This window comes from Serpula lacrymans, assembly GCF_000218685.1.
Source record: "Serpula lacrymans var. lacrymans S7.9 unplaced genomic scaffold SERLAscaffold_6, whole genome shotgun sequence".
Lineage (NCBI taxonomy): Eukaryota > Fungi > Basidiomycota > Agaricomycetes > Boletales > Serpulaceae > Serpula > Serpula lacrymans.
In genome coordinates, this window is record NW_006763295.1 from 2643132 (window position 1) to 2661742 (window position 18611).

At 42.3% G+C, this 18611-nt stretch overlaps 5 protein-coding genes across 5 annotated transcripts; 2 read left to right on the top strand and 3 right to left on the bottom strand.

The window, feature by feature from the left end:
- Nucleotides 1-8864: 8864 nt before the first annotated feature.
- Nucleotides 8865-10381, bottom strand: SERLADRAFT_437699 (uncharacterized protein; the record flags this gene model as incomplete). Its single annotated transcript, XM_007318025.1, has 3 exons — nt 8865-9395; nt 9789-9886; nt 9940-10381. The coding sequence occupies 3 exons, from the start codon at nt 10379-10381 to the stop codon at nt 8865-8867; spliced, it is 1071 nt and encodes a 356-aa protein (XP_007318087.1).
- A 1332-nt stretch (nt 10382-11713) lies between these two features.
- SERLADRAFT_348417 (uncharacterized protein) lies at nt 11714-12686 on the top strand (the record flags this gene model as incomplete). Its single annotated transcript, XM_007318026.1, has 3 exons — nt 11714-11854; nt 11912-12296; nt 12349-12686. 3 exons carry the CDS (start codon nt 11714-11716, stop codon nt 12684-12686), a joined length of 864 nt encoding a protein of 287 aa, XP_007318088.1.
- Nucleotides 12683-13147, bottom strand: SERLADRAFT_448859 (uncharacterized protein; the record flags this gene model as incomplete). Its single annotated transcript, XM_007318027.1, has 2 exons — nt 12683-12949; nt 13014-13147. The coding sequence occupies one exon, from the start codon at nt 12928-12930 to the stop codon at nt 12718-12720; it is 213 nt and encodes a 70-aa protein (XP_007318089.1).
- A 2344-nt stretch (nt 13148-15491) lies between these two features.
- On the top strand, nt 15492-16062 carry SERLADRAFT_437702 (uncharacterized protein; the record flags this gene model as incomplete). The annotated part of the gene is made up of 3 exons (XM_007318028.1): nt 15492-15502; nt 15568-15743; nt 15794-16062. 3 exons carry the CDS (start codon nt 15492-15494, stop codon nt 16060-16062), a joined length of 456 nt encoding a protein of 151 aa, XP_007318090.1.
- A 191-nt stretch (nt 16063-16253) lies between these two features.
- SERLADRAFT_369315 (uncharacterized protein) lies at nt 16254-18269 on the bottom strand (the record flags this gene model as incomplete). Its single annotated transcript, XM_007318029.1, has 7 exons — nt 16254-16571; nt 16707-16945; nt 17011-17354; nt 17419-17537; nt 17594-17781; nt 17862-18156; nt 18216-18269. The coding sequence occupies 7 exons, from the start codon at nt 18267-18269 to the stop codon at nt 16254-16256; spliced, it is 1557 nt and encodes a 518-aa protein (XP_007318091.1).
- Nucleotides 18270-18611: the final 342 nt, after the last annotated feature.

Genomic DNA, 18611 nt, shown 5'->3' on the forward strand with positions numbered 1-18611 from the left:
CACAATTAGTGTTTATGATAAATCATACCATTCTCTCCCTTTTTCTTATTGGCTCCTTGTTGGTCAGACTATTCTTGATTTTGTTATTCCTTTCAGACTTATTTTTGCAATTCATTATATAAGGAGTATGTACTCAATGTATCATTCCTTAGTTTAATATTAGTTTGGATTTGTGCCTATACCAATACTCTTCATCTCAATACTCTGGTTCACCGCCTTTTCTCAAGGACTTGGCCAGACATTTGCTTTGTTACATAGCTTTCACTGCAGGCTTTGGCTTATTTAAGCCCACAGTGTTTGTTTTCATTGCCTGACACCGGCTGGTGCGCCATCCCAGTACACCTGATGTTAGAACTACAACAATCATACCTAGTATTAGATTACAGTATCTCTTGTTATGAACTATGTTCTCTACAGACTTCATTTCCTTTCTAAAAGTAGCTATACACTGCTATTTACTTTTACCTTCCCACATATTGTTACCTATTATAGTTTCACCTGTCACTGTTTGTTGAACACAAACACTTACCCTAAAGTAGACAAGTCTATATATACACCTGTATTGTAGTTACCATCTCCAATACAATCATACACTTCAACAGTGTAACTTGGTATTCATCGGTTTGAACCTCATTATCAGAATACGTCTCAAACCCGTTTACAAACAGGCTTATCAGAAACTACTTTCACATCCAGAAACCTCTGTGTTACCAGGCTTGCACATTCCAAGTGTAACATCTCCAACCCCACGATTACTAATACCACAGCCACAGCTTTGCTACATTCATTGCATCACAGCTCTGACTACCTTAGCTTTCTGAGGCAGCCAAAACTGTGAGTATAGTTATTATGTTCAGATATCTCACTATATCTTACGTACTTAATACAGCTCTCTGAGGCAGTCAGAACTATATCTCACTATATCTTAGATTGCCAGCTCACAGGTTATGAGCCATGCAAACACTGCTGATCAAGTGTTCCCACCAGCATCCTCAGGTATCTATGCTGTCCCAAAATTATCCGAGGATGCATCAAACTGGATTTCATGGAAGTCCAGGACAGTCATGGCCCTGTCAGCCAAAGGCCTACTTTGGCAATTGCATGGATGTGTCAAAATCCCAAAGGCTTACCCCATGTTATCTGATGGCACTCACACACTCCTACACAACGGCACAACACAGGCATCTGATGCCGATATAGAGAAAAACGAAAACAAGATAGACGCATACCTTCAAAATGAAGCTATGATGCTACAACAATTGTATGCAACTGTCAGCAACAGTGTAAACTATTCAAAGTCTCCCCACTGCTGCAGCCACATGGGACAAAATCTGTTGAATCCATGAAGGAAAGAGTGAGATTGTCCAAATTGATACAAGGCAAAAACTCCAAGAGCTTTGCTGCAAAAATGACAAAAGTGATAAAACACATCTGTCAGAAATGATCAAACTGAAGAATGCCCTCTACTATCATCCATTACTGCAGCTGCACAAGTGCCAAACAACTCTCTATTGTCTCAGCAAATTATCTTTCACATTACCGAAGAAGCTGACTATTGATCTACCACAAAAAGATCAGTCAAATCAGCTCTTAATACCCAAAACAAAAACAAAAAGTTTTAACACACCAAAATGAAGAAATAATGCTCAAACTGTGACAGAGAAGGACACACAGACGAAGGGTGCTGGAATAAGGGTGGTGGAAATGAAGGACAAGGTCCAAATCAGCGAAAGAAGAAGGACCATGCAAACACAGCTTGTGAACTCACCACTGAAGAGAACTATGCATTCACCACCTTCAAAACGTCCAATACTGCATCACAATCTAGCCAACAACAAAATTCGGACATCATTGTAGACTCCGGTGCTACATCCCATTTCTGCCCAGACAAGACAAAATTCAAATCTTTCATGTTGATACAGCCTCATCCAATCAGCATAGCTGATGGAAGTGACCTACAAGCAATTGGAAAGGGCAATGTTGAGGTATATCTACCCAACAAAAATCAGCGCATCAAGATAATCTTGAAAGATACATTATATGTACCAAGAATGGCCATAACACTCATTGCAGCCAGCTGCATTGATAAAGCAGGAATGTCCATAATATTAGCCAACAAAACCTGCAAAATCATATCAGCCAATAAAAACACTGTAGCCACCATTTCACTAGTAAACGGACTGCATTGCATATCTGTCAAAGATCAAGCGTCAGTGGCAAACACAGGACCCAGGGTGGTATCAATGAACTACCTACACAAGTGCATGGGGCACATAGCCCCATCTGCCATAAGGACAATGCTGTCTAAAGAAACGGTCTAAGGAATCAAGCTGAACAAATTGTCTAACAACAATTTCTGTGAATCCTGCGTTAAAGCAAAGATGACAAGGCTGCCAGTACCAAAGGAATCAAATACTATGGAGAATGTATTCATACAAATGTATGGGGACCTGCCCAAGTCAAATCAATCAGAAACAAACAATACTACATATCATTTACCAATGATTTCTCTCGTGAAACCACCATATACTTCATGGAAAAGGCAAAGCCCTCACATCATTCCGTGACTTTGTGAAACAATTAAACACTCAAAACAATGGCACTAAAATCAAAAGAATGATATCAGATGGCAGCGGCAAATATACAAGCAAAGATTTCAAGTCCTACCTTTCAAAGCTCAGCATTCATCATGAACAAATGATTCATGACACACTCAAGCAGAATGGAGTCGCTGAACAACTAAAGTGCACGCTAGTTGAAAACGCGCGTGCCATGTTAATTGAGGCAAAAAAAAAAGCTAATTATTATGGTTCAAATTCAGATATTAGATATACTACTGAACTTAAAGGTCAATTTTTCTTAAATCCTTTATTAAATATAAGTTTAAGTATATGTCTTTTCTCTATGGCTGCCTAGGAATCTATGGACAGAAGCTGTAAATCATGCTGTATGGTTAAAGAATAGGACACCAACAAAAGCATTACCTGGAAAAACACCATACAAGATGCGGAACGACTCAAAACCAAACCTATCCAAAATACATGAGTTTGGATGTCCTGTCCTTGTGAAAAGAAAGCACTCACCCAAACTCAAGTCAAAGGCCGGAGAGGCAATATTTGTTGGATACAACAACAACAGCAAGGGATACTGCATCTATTGGCCAAGCAAAAACTGTGTGTCAGTCGAGCAAGAAATCTGCTTTAAGCCTGAAAACAAAAACTCTCCTAGTACTGTTGTGCTCAAAGGGGAGATGCCTAAAACCTACCGCAACAGTCCTACAAAAGAAATCAAAACAGAAACAAAAGAAGAAAATGACTCACCAGACGAAGCAGCTACATCCAATCTCATGAAACACATCCAACCACCAAACACTAATCAAGACCCTCCCGCTGAATGATCAAGTTGTCCTCAACCTCCTCCAGGATTCTACTCAGCCTTGAATTGCGGCGAAAGAGCAACATCAGCATGGACAAACAATGTTGATGGCGATCTGATGCAAAACGGCAACAACTACCAATCAGAGTTTGCTCTAATCATTCATCAAGTGCTTGTGTCACATGACGCGGACTCACCATCAGTAACCCAAGCCCTCACAGGTCCAAACACTGACAAATGGTGCAAGGCAATGGACAACGAGATAAACACGATAGAGAAACTACGCACCTGGGATATTGTGGTTCCGCCACCAAATGCCAACATAATCAAGTCGCATTTCGTCCTCAAAACCAAATGAGATGAAAATGGCCAAATATCCCGCTATAAGGCAAGGTTAGTCGCAAACAGATATGCACAACAACAAGGCATCAACAAAACAAAATGTTTGCCGCTGTTGCCAAATTACCATCTGTAAGCGCAGTACTAGCTAATGCAGTAAGCCAGAAATGGCACATCCACCAAGCTGACCTGACATAGTGTTTGCTACAAACATGGTAGCACAATTCAATCAAAATCCTGGTAAATGCTACTGGACGCAAAAGGATCATGCGCTACCTGAAGGGCACTCAAGAACTCTGTTTGATATCAAATTCAGATGGCAACACTATCCTATCATACACAGATTCTGACCATGCATCTCAGAGTCACCGACACTCCATATCTGGACATGCCTCATTCTATGCTGGCTTACTTGTTATCTGGGGTGCAAAGAAACAACCTATCATAGCCCTTTCAAGCACAGAATCTGAGTACATAGCCACTACCCATGCCATCAAGGAGATATTCTGGCTCCAGAACCTTGTTGGAAAATTAAGGTCACCCATAAATGGACCCACCACACTATATTGTGACATCCAAGGAGCTATAGTGTTAAACAAGAACAACATGTTCCACCCCAGAATAAAACATATAGATATCTGGTATCACTTCATCCGTGAGGCAGTCAAAAACGATCGGATCACACTATATTGTGACATCCAAGGAGCTATAGTGTTAAACAAGAACAACATGTTCCACCCCAGAATAAAACATATAGATATCTGGTATCACTTCATCCGTGAGGCAGTCAAAAACGATCGGATCACACTTTCCTACTGTCCCACCAATGATATGATTGCAGATATTTTGACCAAGTCTCTTCCAAAGATTAAACATACAGTATCTCCAACTTCGCAATTACTAATACCACAGCCACAGCTTTGCTACATTTGTCACATCACAGCTCTGACTACCTTAGCTCTCTGAGACAGTCAGGACTGTGAGTATAGTTATTATGTTCCTGCATCACCTACAATACTGATCCTTCTGTAGATATCTCACTATATCTTAGATTGCCAGCTCACACCCGGCACTCTCAATGGCTTCACATGCTCCAATCCTTACAGAAAGGAACCATTGCAAAGATGACACATGGTCAATTAACTACAATAACATAGGTACATACACTGTATGTATTGCCTAACATAGGGCAACACCCCAAAAGACATTAATCAAGGAGGGAAAAAAAAAAAAAACAATGACTCCTTGATAAAAATTCAGAGATTGGGTGACTTTCCATAAGGTTTTGGCAATAGAAATGATGTATAAACCAATAAAACTATGTGAAACTCAGCTGCTGCCCAAGAGGCTATAGAAACGACTGAGGTATTTCTATACTAAACCCCCTACTACTTATAGCCGGAGGTGCTACTTGCTATAGTATAATGACTCCTAGGAGAACAATGGTGACTCCATGGAGTGGTGGCTATGCTCCATGGAGAACAATGGCTGCTTCGGCAGAGACCGGGTTTATCCTGTTTTGTCATAAACATGATATCCGAACTAGCCAAAGTGCTGCCCATGATATTTTATTGACTTGAATAAACCACAAGAGCCTATCAGATAAATCTAATTAAAGTCAAATATCTGCAGTCTATGTTCGGATTAAGGACTGATTGAGCACTGAGATCAGGCTTACAAAGTCATCATGGACTTGAGTGAAGTACTACAAGCCAATTTGACAAAGAACAGTCTGACAATAAACTCGTTGAACCCACTTGAACAAGCACTGGCACTTCTGGCTGCTATATATCACATACATTGGAGCAAAAAAAGCACTTTTTCTTTGGGCTTTTATATCACAAAAACAGTACTAATGTAGTAGTGAGAAACTGTGCATTGAGAGCACAATTCATGCTGTTGTGCTTGATTGAATAGCAGCCTTGAGCAACTCTTGATGTGGGTTGACAGAGTCAGACCATTGACCACTCGGTGTCATGCACCAAAATTGATTGGTAGCATGGACAGGTGTCAAAAATGAAGCAAATATTCAAAAAGACTTGCCTTTGCACCACACAGGCACAGTTCCACGTGGAATAGTAATTAATATTGTCTTTTTCAAACTTGTGGCTGATCAGCACCACCTCTATTAGGCAATTCAGTCACGCTCACCTTTGCTTTTCCATTCAGTACTTTCTGTGTTTTGGCAGTTCAGCAAATTTTTGCATCGCCACTGGCTACACATTGCGTCCTCGCTTTTGTCGTTCTCCCTTACTTTTTTCTTTACTCAGCCTTACCATGGGACCCTTGCTCTCTTTTTTATTCTCACCTGATGGTTGCTTCTGGATCCCCATTTTAGTTCACCTCCTCGTCACCTCCACCCTCCTCCTCCTCCTCCTCATCTTCTTTGCTCCCCCACCATATCTGATGTCACCACTCTCTATCCACTTCCATTGCTGATCCGTCGACCATCACGTGCCACTGCTGATATCAGCAAAGCCCCTGCGGCCAGTCCAAGTTGGGCAACTGGTCCATCTTCATGATGTCAATCTTCCATTGTATGCCATCAAAACATTGGTCACTCGTCTCGCCTGGTTGGAGCATGGGTGGGTAATTTTTGAGCTGGAGAAGGTTCATCCCCTTGTGTTGCCTATGTACATTGCTGTCCCATTCACTTGCGTACACTTATCTTTCGTCCATTGTCTTTGCTACAGCTACACCTACCACACGCTGCCTGGGACTCACTTGTTCCAAATTGGAATGACTCCCCTCCCTCCCTTGTTTGACCAGGTGGTCCAATATAACCAGTCCATTGGTAAGGCCATGGTACCGTCGGATTTGGACTAGGTGGTGGACCAGTGGCTCCAGTTCCTTTTTTTTCAGCAGAACATTCATTTACAGTGCGATTATTTTTGATTTTTGAATCATTTTTATGGACACATATTTTTTAGAATGCCTGACTGACAATAAAGAAGCTGTGTTGATACTGATATTTTTTTGCTTTATCCTTTTTTTACTGCATCTTCTCATGACATCACAATTTTCTTGCTCTCTTTCTGTTATTGGACTTTATTTTATGGCTGTACAAACCTGTGACATTACTTACACAGCATTGATTGTTCTATCTCTTTCTTTTCCTTATTTTGACAATCTTATCCTGTACTACCTACGCAGGATTTGTCAGCATACATTCCTTCCTTCATGTTCTTTCTCATTCTTTTTGCACAGCTATACTGTGCATAGCCTACCTTTCTTTTACTATATAAACCCCTGTATTTTACCTTGTAAAAGAACAACAAGAAATCCAATCAAGACTTCTTCTCTAATCTCAAGTTCACTACTCTCTGCTACTTGTGATCCAGTGTGGTCACAACACTTCCCACTGCTACCACTGTTAACTGCTGTCATTGTCACTTATCACTTTTGAAAGTCATTATCATCCCTTTCAATTAGAGTCTTTCTGAGCACTACAGTTTGTGCGTCAGGAGCCTGCTATCACTGGGAACCTCATTGTTCTTAAACCTACCTTGTGCTATAATTAGCAAGGTAGTGCTTGTCTATACTCATCATAAAGCCCCTATCTTCTATATTTCATCTATCCCTCCTCCTCAAAACCCACACCCATACATCTCTGAGTTTTACTTTGAAGGATTGTCATACATACCACCCCACGAACAACCAGAGTGTTACGCACAAAGTGCTTAACAAAGTCTGAGGGTTCGTTGAGGTTTATAAAGAGACTTATCCGAAGACAAGTTTGAGAACGTAGTTGTGAGTGGAGGTCTTCCAACGAGAGTTGGTCTTCTTCTGAGTAGAAGTCTGATCTTAGGAGTCTAACTTTGTAAGCGTAAACTGCGTAGAATTGTATTGGAGAATACTACTGCTGTTACATGGTATTTATAATGGAGAGGAATTGGTGATAGGAGTTAGGTCCTATCTAGGGCAGGTCCATCTGTTGAGGACTAAGTACTATAATAGGTACTGTGAATGCGAGAGGAACGGAAGTGTATGTGAAGGAAATGAGTCATCGGTCCGATGGTATAACCGATGAGTAAAAAGAAATGAGTAGTCCTTAAATGTCCAATAGAGATCGTAACACAGAGCACCCACTGTTCTAGGGGGCAAAATCCATAAACAAGTTATGTGGAATCTGGGAGGATTGTGTGTTAGTTTGTTTTGTGTGGTTTTCTAACAACAGTTCTCATCATCAACAACGGCCGGGGCATATCTTGTTTGGTGAACTACTAACCATCTCTCCTCTCAATGCAGCAAACATCTTCAGCATATTTGGATCTGCATGGGCGTTTGTAAGGTGTGTGTGCAGAAAATTGCGCTCAATTGTCTTGTAAGTGTTTCTATAAACTTGGTCTAATATGGACTCTAATAATATCCAATTTACAGCGTAGTTTGAGCCTTCACCACTGTTTTGAACTTTTGTGAAGAGATTGTACAGTTCAACGCACCAGTCGGCTCCTCAAAATTTACCTGTGTTTCCTGTAGGATTGACAAGGATATTGTACTGAACAGCACATCTGTTTTGATTGAGTAAGTGTTACCCATCTTTTGTGTAGTTGTAGAACACTTACTTGAGGCCGGCAGGATAATTATAATGAACATTCAATAGGAAGTTCAATATATGAGAAGCATATTTATGCTTGCCAGTTGCTTTAAAGATTGGAATCCAGGACACAAGGCAGGCCTTAATGCGTCCAATGTCCCCAAAGTTTATGGTGTAGGAAATCTCTTCATAAAGTAAAGCATATTTGTTAAATAACAGTCCATTTTTGCGTTGCTGATCCCGAACTGACCCTGGACGCTGCCTCATATGTCTGACTTTGTAGCCTCCAACATAATTTTCTGCAAGCCTAACTGCCATTTTTTGCAGGGTTTTGAATGATGGTTCACTGACAGCAAACAACTCTAGAGTTGTTTGCTGGCTGTTTTGCTTCTCATCTTTGATTCACCAGCAATCCAGACATCAACAAATGCCAGCATGACCAAAATTTTCATGTGTCCAACGGAAACCAGGTTTTGAGCAAAAAATCCCAGTTTCCTTTGGGCAGAGCCTTGCCACATCACACATCAAGCTTGTCTCATCTTCCCTGGCAGCCACAGGCTGTATGAAAACTCGCCAAAGTTCATCTGCCGCCGCCATTTTGAGGTGGAACAACTTAGGCACAAAAATCACATGTTGAAACTGGTCCCAAGGTGTTTCCTCGATCGCTCGACGTTGTTGGACGGCCTGGAGACGTTCTCATGCCAAGATCCCCATGAAACAATACTACATAGTCCTCAAGATCATTCTCTTCAGGTTCGCTTTCATTGCCGACATCAAACCCATCCTGTGCCAGTAAGTCCACTACAGCATGTATATTTCCTGAAATAGTGGAGTTATTGATGTCCATGGCTCGAGCAGCGATTATAGGAGGTTTGACCACCAGTATCTGTTTAATAACTGGTGGTCCTTTGAGCTGAGACTTGAAACGAGAGAAATAGGACGGGCCATAGTGGCACAGGTCGTGTAAGAACTTCCAGGTGTTGTAGCTTTGGTGGATGTCTTCTTCACCATTGCGAGAGATGACAGCTAACAGATCTTTGTAAGTTTGTTTCTGCCTTGGATTCACTGCTGTGATAGTGGGGTTTAATGATGATTTAATCCATAGCTTTTGCGAGCATCTTAGACCCTGTGGAGTGATGTCGTGCTGGAGTGGAAAGAGCAAGCCTGAGGTCAGATGTTTTTAATGACTCGGCTGAATTCTCCACAGTAGGAATGCACAATTTAAGCTCTACATAAAAATTATCATAGGCATATGCTGCCAGAAGTGTTTGCCCTAGCTTACAAAGGGCATTTTCACTCTGGATAGATAGCGATCAATTGGCGGCATGTATTGTGGTCACTGAAATGGAGATGCCCATGTGTGCGAGAGTATTGATGACTTTTTCTGGAGTATGCACAGACTGAAGGAAAAATGCCTATGATACTCTGCAAGGATTTCGTATATTGCTTTGCATATTTATACTGACTATAACAACTTTTTTCTAGCCCCATACCGTATAAATGCAATATTGGAGAGGGAGGACAACACTTTACTTACTACTACAATAGCTGCTTTTTGACGCTCTCTTGTTTTGGAAGCACGAGACTCTTTGTCTTGGAACAAAACCTTGGCCATTCCCTCTAGATCCATCTCGTCTACTGTGCCCAATAAGCATCCTCTGCTTCAACTTTGTTGTTGTTGTGTTCACTCATAGTAGTGTCTGGGCCATCAATCGATCTGTCCAGGTCCCCATCAAGTAGAGTGTCCAGTATGTCCCACAGTACCGGTGCATCACTTTTATACTTTGCTGCCATTTCTTTCATGCAAAACTTTTCAAGTTGGTCGGTTGTAGCCTTTCTGGCATTAAAGTGCCAACCGGTATTTTTGCGGACCAGAACTCGTATCTCCTGGATGCACTGCTTCTCAAGAATATGTTTGGCCCATTTCAGAACGACTTCTTTCATTTGGATTGTGAGGGAGAGGTGGTTGAAAAAAACAGCGAGGATAGCTGGGAACAGTGTTAAGAGATCTTGAATGATTAGGTGGTGGTTGTAGTGAGGGTCTTGCAGGATCAAGAGGAGGAACTGGGAAGGCTGGGTGTTAGTTTGAGTAAAAAATTCAATGATGGATTCAAGATGGTTGTCGAACATGGTGATGGACTGATCGCTGATGTTCAGCCTCGTGTCCTCACATCAGCCTATTCTACCTCTATCTTTCTTACTAAGAATGGAAACAGGTCGTGTGGAATAGTTATTTTATTTTTGAAAAAATTGTAATTTTTTGGTGTTCAATTTTTGGTCTCAGGTGTCACAAGTCACTGTGGCGACCATTGTTTACTGATGTCAAACTCCAGCCGCTGTGGAGAGAGAGCGAGGACCGTTATGCTGACTTTGAATTTTTTATCTTATCATTATCTAATCATATCTTATCGCAAGTCATATTATTTTTGCTCCAGGATTAAGTCCTCCTCTCTCGCAACGGTGGATGGGGAGGAGCCTGCTGTATAAATCCTTATGGAAAGACATCCATTGATCAGAACGATTAATTAATTCTAGTACTTTGTACATCAGTGATCAGTGTTAACGCTGAATATAGTGATGGTGGTTTCAGTGATGCGGTCTGGGCTTAGATCAGTCAGTGGTGAACTAGCAGGCTTTCAGTGACCTTACTTCCCACAGTGTTATAGTACTTGTATCAAATACCTGCTCTGAGTGTTCAAACCATCTGAGTAAAGTTATCTTGGCCTGTTCCTCCTACCTGGTCTTCAGAATATTTCTGAAGATACCCAATCTGTGTTTGTTATTTTTTTTGTGTTGCCTGATGCGTCTAAAATTGTTTTTTTCCCTGTTCTGATCAGTTTCTATTCATGGACCTGTCAGACGATCAGATGGGACAAGAGATGATGAACTCAGGATTCCTTCAGAAGTTCGTCATTTCTGATCCATTTCTCCGACATATGCAAATTTCCGGCATTCACCTGTGAGATGTGCCTACTAGTAAGAAGACCACCTCCCTGATTTCCTAATGTCAGTGATGCAGTGGCTCTGACGATTAATTTGCTCCAGATAATTGTTGTGTTTCATTTGAATCCCCTAATCAGTACGTATCAATCTGACGATTAATTTACTTCCAGATAATCGTTGTGTTTCATTTGAATCCAGCTACTTATGTTACCTGTACGGTCCGAATGGAGTCAGACACGGCGAGCAAAGTGCTAGCCAGTTGAAGTAAGTAAGGCATTCATGCACTCCAGTGAGTTGTCCGATTAACGTCTCTCCTATCATGATAGTGATATGGTGCATAGAAAGATGGTCAGCCTCATCGTGCTCATCTGATATTCTGATGGGGGAAGATAAAATTTCGAATACAACACCACCAGAATTCAGCATGGGCTTAACTGAGCTAGCGTTCATAACATTTGATTTAGAGCCTTACCAATATAAACGCGTCCCCCTCATATCATCCTCAATAACTTCCCCATAATGACTGGCGCGTCCCTGCACTTGGAGACGTCTCATGGACTGCTGCATATTTTCGTGGCTTTCTGGAGAAAGGTTGCATATCATTTGAAAACCGCATTCTTGTTCACAAAGTCAGATGTTATGACTACTTTAATTCCGATCGTGAGCCGCTAGGTCTTACTATTGCTAAACATTGACAATAGCTATGAACATTTATAGACAATATTTGCAGCCGTTGCTGCTCCTTTGTGCTCTGTGTGGCGCATAGTTCATGTCATGTGTTGGATATGGGTCCATCTTTTGCAGTTTGATGTCTCGAACCAAACAGTCTTCCCAGAGGAAGACCGGAGAAACAAAGCTACTCGACCTTTGCCTGCTGGGCGCATTTTGATGCGAAACGCTGTGTATCTGCGGTGGTTTCTCGTGCCGGTGTGCTTCATGATCTCATCAGCATATGGTATATATGCCTTTTACGCTAGCATATTGCTGGTGGCATTGACCGTCTGCCACAATGAGTTGCAAGGGCATCGTCACTGGATGTCTAAAAGCTTGCTCACCGCAGCCGGTTTGGTATCATTTGAGCTGGGTGGCACCTTGGTGGCAGGTTTGTCATCACTATTGCAGCTACAAGCCACGAAGATGACGAAGTATCACAGGTTGTTGTCATTCAGAAGTCGATAACGTAGGGGTTCTGGCAATTATTCTTAGTGCTATGATTCTTGCCACGACTATCCATTCGCAGGATTTTAAAGACGAAGAAGGTGATCGTCTTATTGGAAGGCAGACTCTTGCCATTGCATCTCCAGTTGTGGGTCGATCAATTATCTTGGTGCTCTTACCTATATGGTCTATCTCTCTTTGCAAAATCTGGCATGTGGACTTCGCTTGCAGCTTGGCCTTCCTAGCACTTTCCCTGATAGTGGGTACAAGGTTTATGCTGGCTACCACAGTCCAAGCAGATAAGATGGCTTACTTGTTATATAATGTCAGTTAAGCCATCTTGCAGATCAAAATTTGACTAACAACTATATTACTTCAGATATGGCTATCAATTGCACATCTTCTTCCAGGTTATTGGAGGTATCTTCACGGTGTTTAATATATTGCAGACTCATAACGCAGAATTTCACGAGGGGAAAGACTATGTGTCTGTTTCTTGATGTGATTGGCAGGCCTAAGTCCCGTTGCTCGGTGCTTTGTATATTATAGCTGTTAGACTGGTACATTCTGAATGTCATTAACGTTCGCTGGCTGCTCCTGCAGGGAAAAAAGAATAAATCAGAATATCCCTTTCAACGACGCTAGGTCCTTTCTAACTCACCACTAAGCTCGAGATTAGTCCATGCGATCTAATAGCGTGTAACGAATGGAATACATTGAATTGAAGTTGCCGTCCACCACCCGTAAGCTGAAGCGATAACATCTCCTTGGCGTTCTCTTTTGCCCGAATACTTGCACGTTCGTTCAATCTAGCATTGAAAACGATGTTCATCAGTAAAAAAGTTGGGTTTGACGAGTGACGAGTGACGAGTGACGTTATGGTACGAACAAGAGTACTGCAAAATAACACATCATCATCAACTCCTTCACTAGTGGCACACGAGTACTCACACATGGTATTAGTATAGATGTTTGGTATATTCATGTGGAAAGGTAGCCTTGGATTATCACCATGGTTCGTGAATATATGTCGTGTAAGATGGTTGTCATATAGGTACGCACCAGTACCAATAGGTCTCTCCTATGAGCCATAGAACTAAATATGTGATTTGAGCTGCTATGAGGAGCATTCCACGATTGAGGACCAAAAGTCGGATTGACTTGATGGTACTTCTTGTCCTGTGAGGTATCGCCAGTAGAGCATGAGAGAAGTAAAGGATTAACAATGAGAATAAATATATAAATATTACCCACTTTGTCACCCCTATCGAATCAAGATAGTACCACATTGCAGCTGTCGCGATGAAATCGCACACAATCGGCACAACGATGCTGACGTTACCCACAATCTATGTGAATCTCAGTTAATAAATAGTACGATTGACGAGAATATCGTATGACATACAACAAAAACTTTACTATCAGCAGACTCCAAGGATGAATACTCACTCAAGAGCGTTGTAAGGGCTAAAATGATATGAAACTGCTTTATAGCTTAATATGCACGTGCAATCATGGATGCGACTTACCGATACCGAAAGCTGACAGAGAATTAAGCATTTCTTGTCCTCGCACTAATTTAAATCAAAACTCACCTAAACTGCAGAGTGCGAAGAATACCTATAATTGACATGAGCACGCGTTCAATCACCATAATAGAAATGTACTAGCTATAATCAAGGCCACTGCCCAGCTTTTTCTATTGACTGCGTGAGGAGTGTCAAGTGATTCCTTCACACTGGAAACAGAAAACGGACAGACCTAGGTAAATCTGACGGGAAAAAAATAGTTGTGCACTGCATGACTGTCAGCTACTAATGAACAATCAAGTGAACAGCTGATGGGCAACTTACAGGACTTGCACTATAGCAGATGCTAACACACTGGCACTGTACTCCCTATGCTATCCATTAGATAGCGTTGTGACTTTTGAAGTAGGCTTTCGTACCATGGCAGAAGGGTAAGAGCAGAGGGATTGTCATAATTCTCAGCCTTCAATAGGATGATTAGAAGGCGAAGTTGTAGGAAAAGCTCGCAGATTTACCAGGTAGAAGAAAAATAATTTAGCTAAAAATATCCAGTTCACGGTGTTGGCTATACTATGATAGAATTTGAGTGAGTAGAATAAAATAATTTCCGGAATTTATTTTCTACATTATGAAGGACACCTGGCGGACTGTAGTGGGAACATGAAAACGTGTAATAGAGTTAATACTTACAAATATCTTTGTGGGCCACCCATCGCGATATTTCTGAAAGTAGAAATAGCTTTGCATGAACGTGCATCCAAAACATCTAGGTGTATATTAGCATATTAAGATGTGAGGACAAGTAGCCAACAAACGAACAGTGTTGTAATCAGAATGCCTATGATAAATAAGTTGGGTTAGGTCAATGCGGAGTAGACACATGTATCGAGAATAAAGCCATACCCCAATAACTAAATTCCACATATCTGTTTTGTGATTGTGATAGAGACGACATTCAGATATCAGCCCGGGAAAGAAACAGACCACCCGTCGACGACGTCTGATGACTGTATTTAAATGGGATGCATGATGATGAATGTCAAATATGGACCAAGACATCCCACAAGGCTGAGCACAGGTTGAGCTGGGCTGATTGTGATTGATAGATGCTCCTAGTCATGCTGAACGCTGAGCGCTGAACGTTGAACCGTCACGATCACCGGTCCTAAGATGATCAATGAACAGGTGATATGAAATTACCACGAACCTACGAATCAAGGCGGGTTATGCTTCCGCGGAGTTTCTAACATTATCCTAATTAAGACATGACAATGTACGCCGCGGCGCATTCTTCAATTTCTCTTCTATTATGCCACCTCGTCGTGCACCTTGTCAGATCTGCAATAGCAACGAGTCAAAGTATACTTGCGCTTCCTGCAGCTTATTGTAGTGAGTATCATCTCATCTTACGATTGGTATGTATCGACTGGAAAGTCCTCAACTATCTCACCAAGTTGTTCTGTATCATGCTACAAGCAACACAAAGGTTCGTGCATAGAACTTTCCTTGAAGTAATATCATACTCATTTTCATTCAATATGCTTTTCCAGAGGTACTCTGTGGGAAGGATGAAGTAACACCAATATCGGACTTTAGGGAGAGTATTCCCGATGTCTCGAATGTATGTTAGTGCAGAATTTCTCCATAAAGATGAATGCAGTACTAAGGCTTTTCCGTAGCCCCTAGTTTGTCTACTAGTAGACCTGGTATACATCCAACGCAAAGAGCACTGGAAGACTCAAAGCCACTCCGACCCCTGAGCTCGTTAAATTGGCCATATGTCCCAGAACAATCTGCATATCCCGATCCTCTAAAGCGCGATGATCCGAAACCACTACAATTGCATCAATACGAGGCAATAGGTACACTATTCTTAGCTCTTTTGTTGTCAGATCACTAATGTAATTCCCAGCTACTTCGCCTGTGATTCGTAACATCCTGGCAAAGAACCCACGCTTGATCACGCTTCTCACATCTCTGGACAGCCTCCAAGGTGCTGGAAGGGAAGATGCACTGCAAGGAGCACTCGGAGTTCATAGATCCCAAACGGGGGCCCACCAACACCAAAAGGCGGCGGAATCAGATGAGGATGTGCTTGCTCTAAGAACATTGACCGAGGCCATTGAAGCAGCAGTGAGAGGGGAAAAAGAAGGAACTTTGGACCTTGATTGGGGAGAATAGGAATAGTTATGTTTTGGACTGGGGATATGATGCTGGAGGAGCGAACTGATGCGGTAGATCGAGTATCACATCACACTGGTAGGTAGACAGCATTACCGACTAAGAGAAGCTAAAGAAGTGGGATCACATATAGAATAAACAGAAACTCGTGTCCCAACCCTTATGACGAAACCCGTAGCGTTCGAACCAGCCTACTTGATCCCAAGGAACAATAGACCCCTCTTGGCTTTTTCCACCTCTTCTTCTAATTCTCTGCCATCGCTGCTAGTCCACCACAATTCCCTGTCTATGTCCTCCGCGGTCTTCCCACTTCTGATCGCACTCTCAAAAGCCGATTTTCTTGCATTGAGAGCTGCCATCTTTCTAGGGTCTGAATGTCCTGTGAAAAGTACTACGGCGGTGCGTGGAGGAAGCGAGGTGTACAGCGTGATCAGATGATTGTTGAGGTTAGCAAGGGCAGAGGAGAGAATTTCTGGAGATGGTTCTGCCAGGTTGGTTGTGGCTAACATCTGAGATAATGTATCCCCGGTTGCTTTTTGTGTGAGCCCTAGGGAGAATAAAATGATAAATGAAATAATGATCTATAGAGGATTTATTTCTCCAAAAGCTTAAAGTTAAGACTTACAGCCTAGGGCATCCGCGACGCCTGTAAATCTGCCAAAGGCAAACTCGTGACCAGGAACACTTTGCAATAACCCCTCCAGAACTTCAGCATCATTAGTGCATGGGATGACTGTGTTTGCTTTTGAACCATGCATCGCAGAAGGATTACCGTGGTCAACTACTGCACTACGAATCGTGCCTGGGCCGCCGCGTCCAACGGCTCGTGCCATCCGCTCGAAGATGGACTCGTAGTCTGTCCTAAACTCACCAAACCCAGCGCCTACAGAATACAGAAACACCACTCATCAGAATAACTTACTAATTGTACCAGGCGAGAAGTCTCACCATTCTGCACTTTAAGTTTGAGGAGGTCTAGACAAGCTCTGGCATCCTCCTCCGGGTCGTGACCGCCATCACCGCGAGTCTGTATCTCTCTTCCACACCATTTCTTAGTCAGCCACGCTAGTCCTGGTTTCAAAGGACGACCACGGGGGTGATGGTAGATTATTGCTGTATCGATACAGCGAGGGTGGCATATCTTGAGTGCTTTGAGGTCAGATTCCAGCGAGTGGCCTACAAGAATGGACGTTGGACCAGAAGAAGGGCCTAAGATGGTAAGAAGATGCTTTTGAACCTGAGTAAGAGTGGTTGTGACTGGAGCGAGAGCTTCTTCCGTGATACCAGACCACCTACAATACAAGAAATGTTGAATCTGGAAGACAATTGTGATAGATAGTGGATAAGGAAACATACCTTGTCAAATAGTCTGTAATAGGCTTTGCAGGTTTGACGAGCTGGTCGTATATAGTGATTCCCGAAGTATAGTCAATCAGACATACTCTAGTCAGCTCCTTACCATCCTCCGTCAAACACTGAAATTGTGTCCTGTCAGAAGTGTATGGGACTACAAAGATAACTAAAGGCAAACCATTTCGCAATCGATTGCGTAGACTCGTGATTGCTGTTGATCGGTAGGAAGCAAAAGTATTGACTCCATAGAAGGTTCTGTGGTTTCTAACCAACCGGGAGGTTTCTGGAATATATCGGCCATATAAGATGGTATGGGGTAGTCGTTCTCAACCATCTGTTCCAACGTCAGGAGGTACCTCACAGGGTCTTTATCAAGCGCACGCTCTACTGCACATGATAAAAGTAAGCCATTTCCATGAACTCAAAAACGAGATACAAGACCATACAGGCTACCCTCTGCAACAGTCTTTTTTTCTTCTCTTCTCCACTTACAGGCCCTTGAAAGAAGCTACTCAGGACCGAGTACATTCTAGTTTGATCGCCTGGAGCTCTGGTTGGGCAAGCAAAACTAAAAGTAGAAGCGATAAATGGTATTTCGGTGCTGGAGTCCGTTGGTAGGGGGATAGATAGAGGCAAGTTGGGATTAGCTGTAGCAGACGTTGGAAGAGGAGGAAGAGCTAGGAACGATGGCAATAGTCCAGGGATCAAGAGAGCGACCACTTTTCTTATTGAACGATGATTCTGTATAATTGGTAGTCAATTTGCTGCAACCGAATAGCTTAGAATTTTTGGAACCATACTTCAACTTTCAACCAGCCTGGGGGCGGCGCATCTGCTATTAAGTGCAAGATCATATCTCTTACATCCTTGTAAAAACTTTACTGGATGCTTTGGATCGCAAGAATGTCCAGTCACTCACATCTATCCCGACGGCTTCTCTCCTCTTCACGATTTCGCCATTGACATACATGAATCGAGGCACGGTCGCCTGTGATTAAATTTATGACTTCATTAAGGACATACCCATGTATATAGAGCTCTGACACACATCCTGCTTAGCTTCTTGTTTTTTTACTTTTTTCGCCTTACGCTTTTCGACCTTTGTCCAATCGCCTTCATGATCGTCTGCAGAATCCTCTTGGACTATACCTTGATTCTGGGTAACTTTAACTTTTTTGTGCTTTGGAGAGAATGAT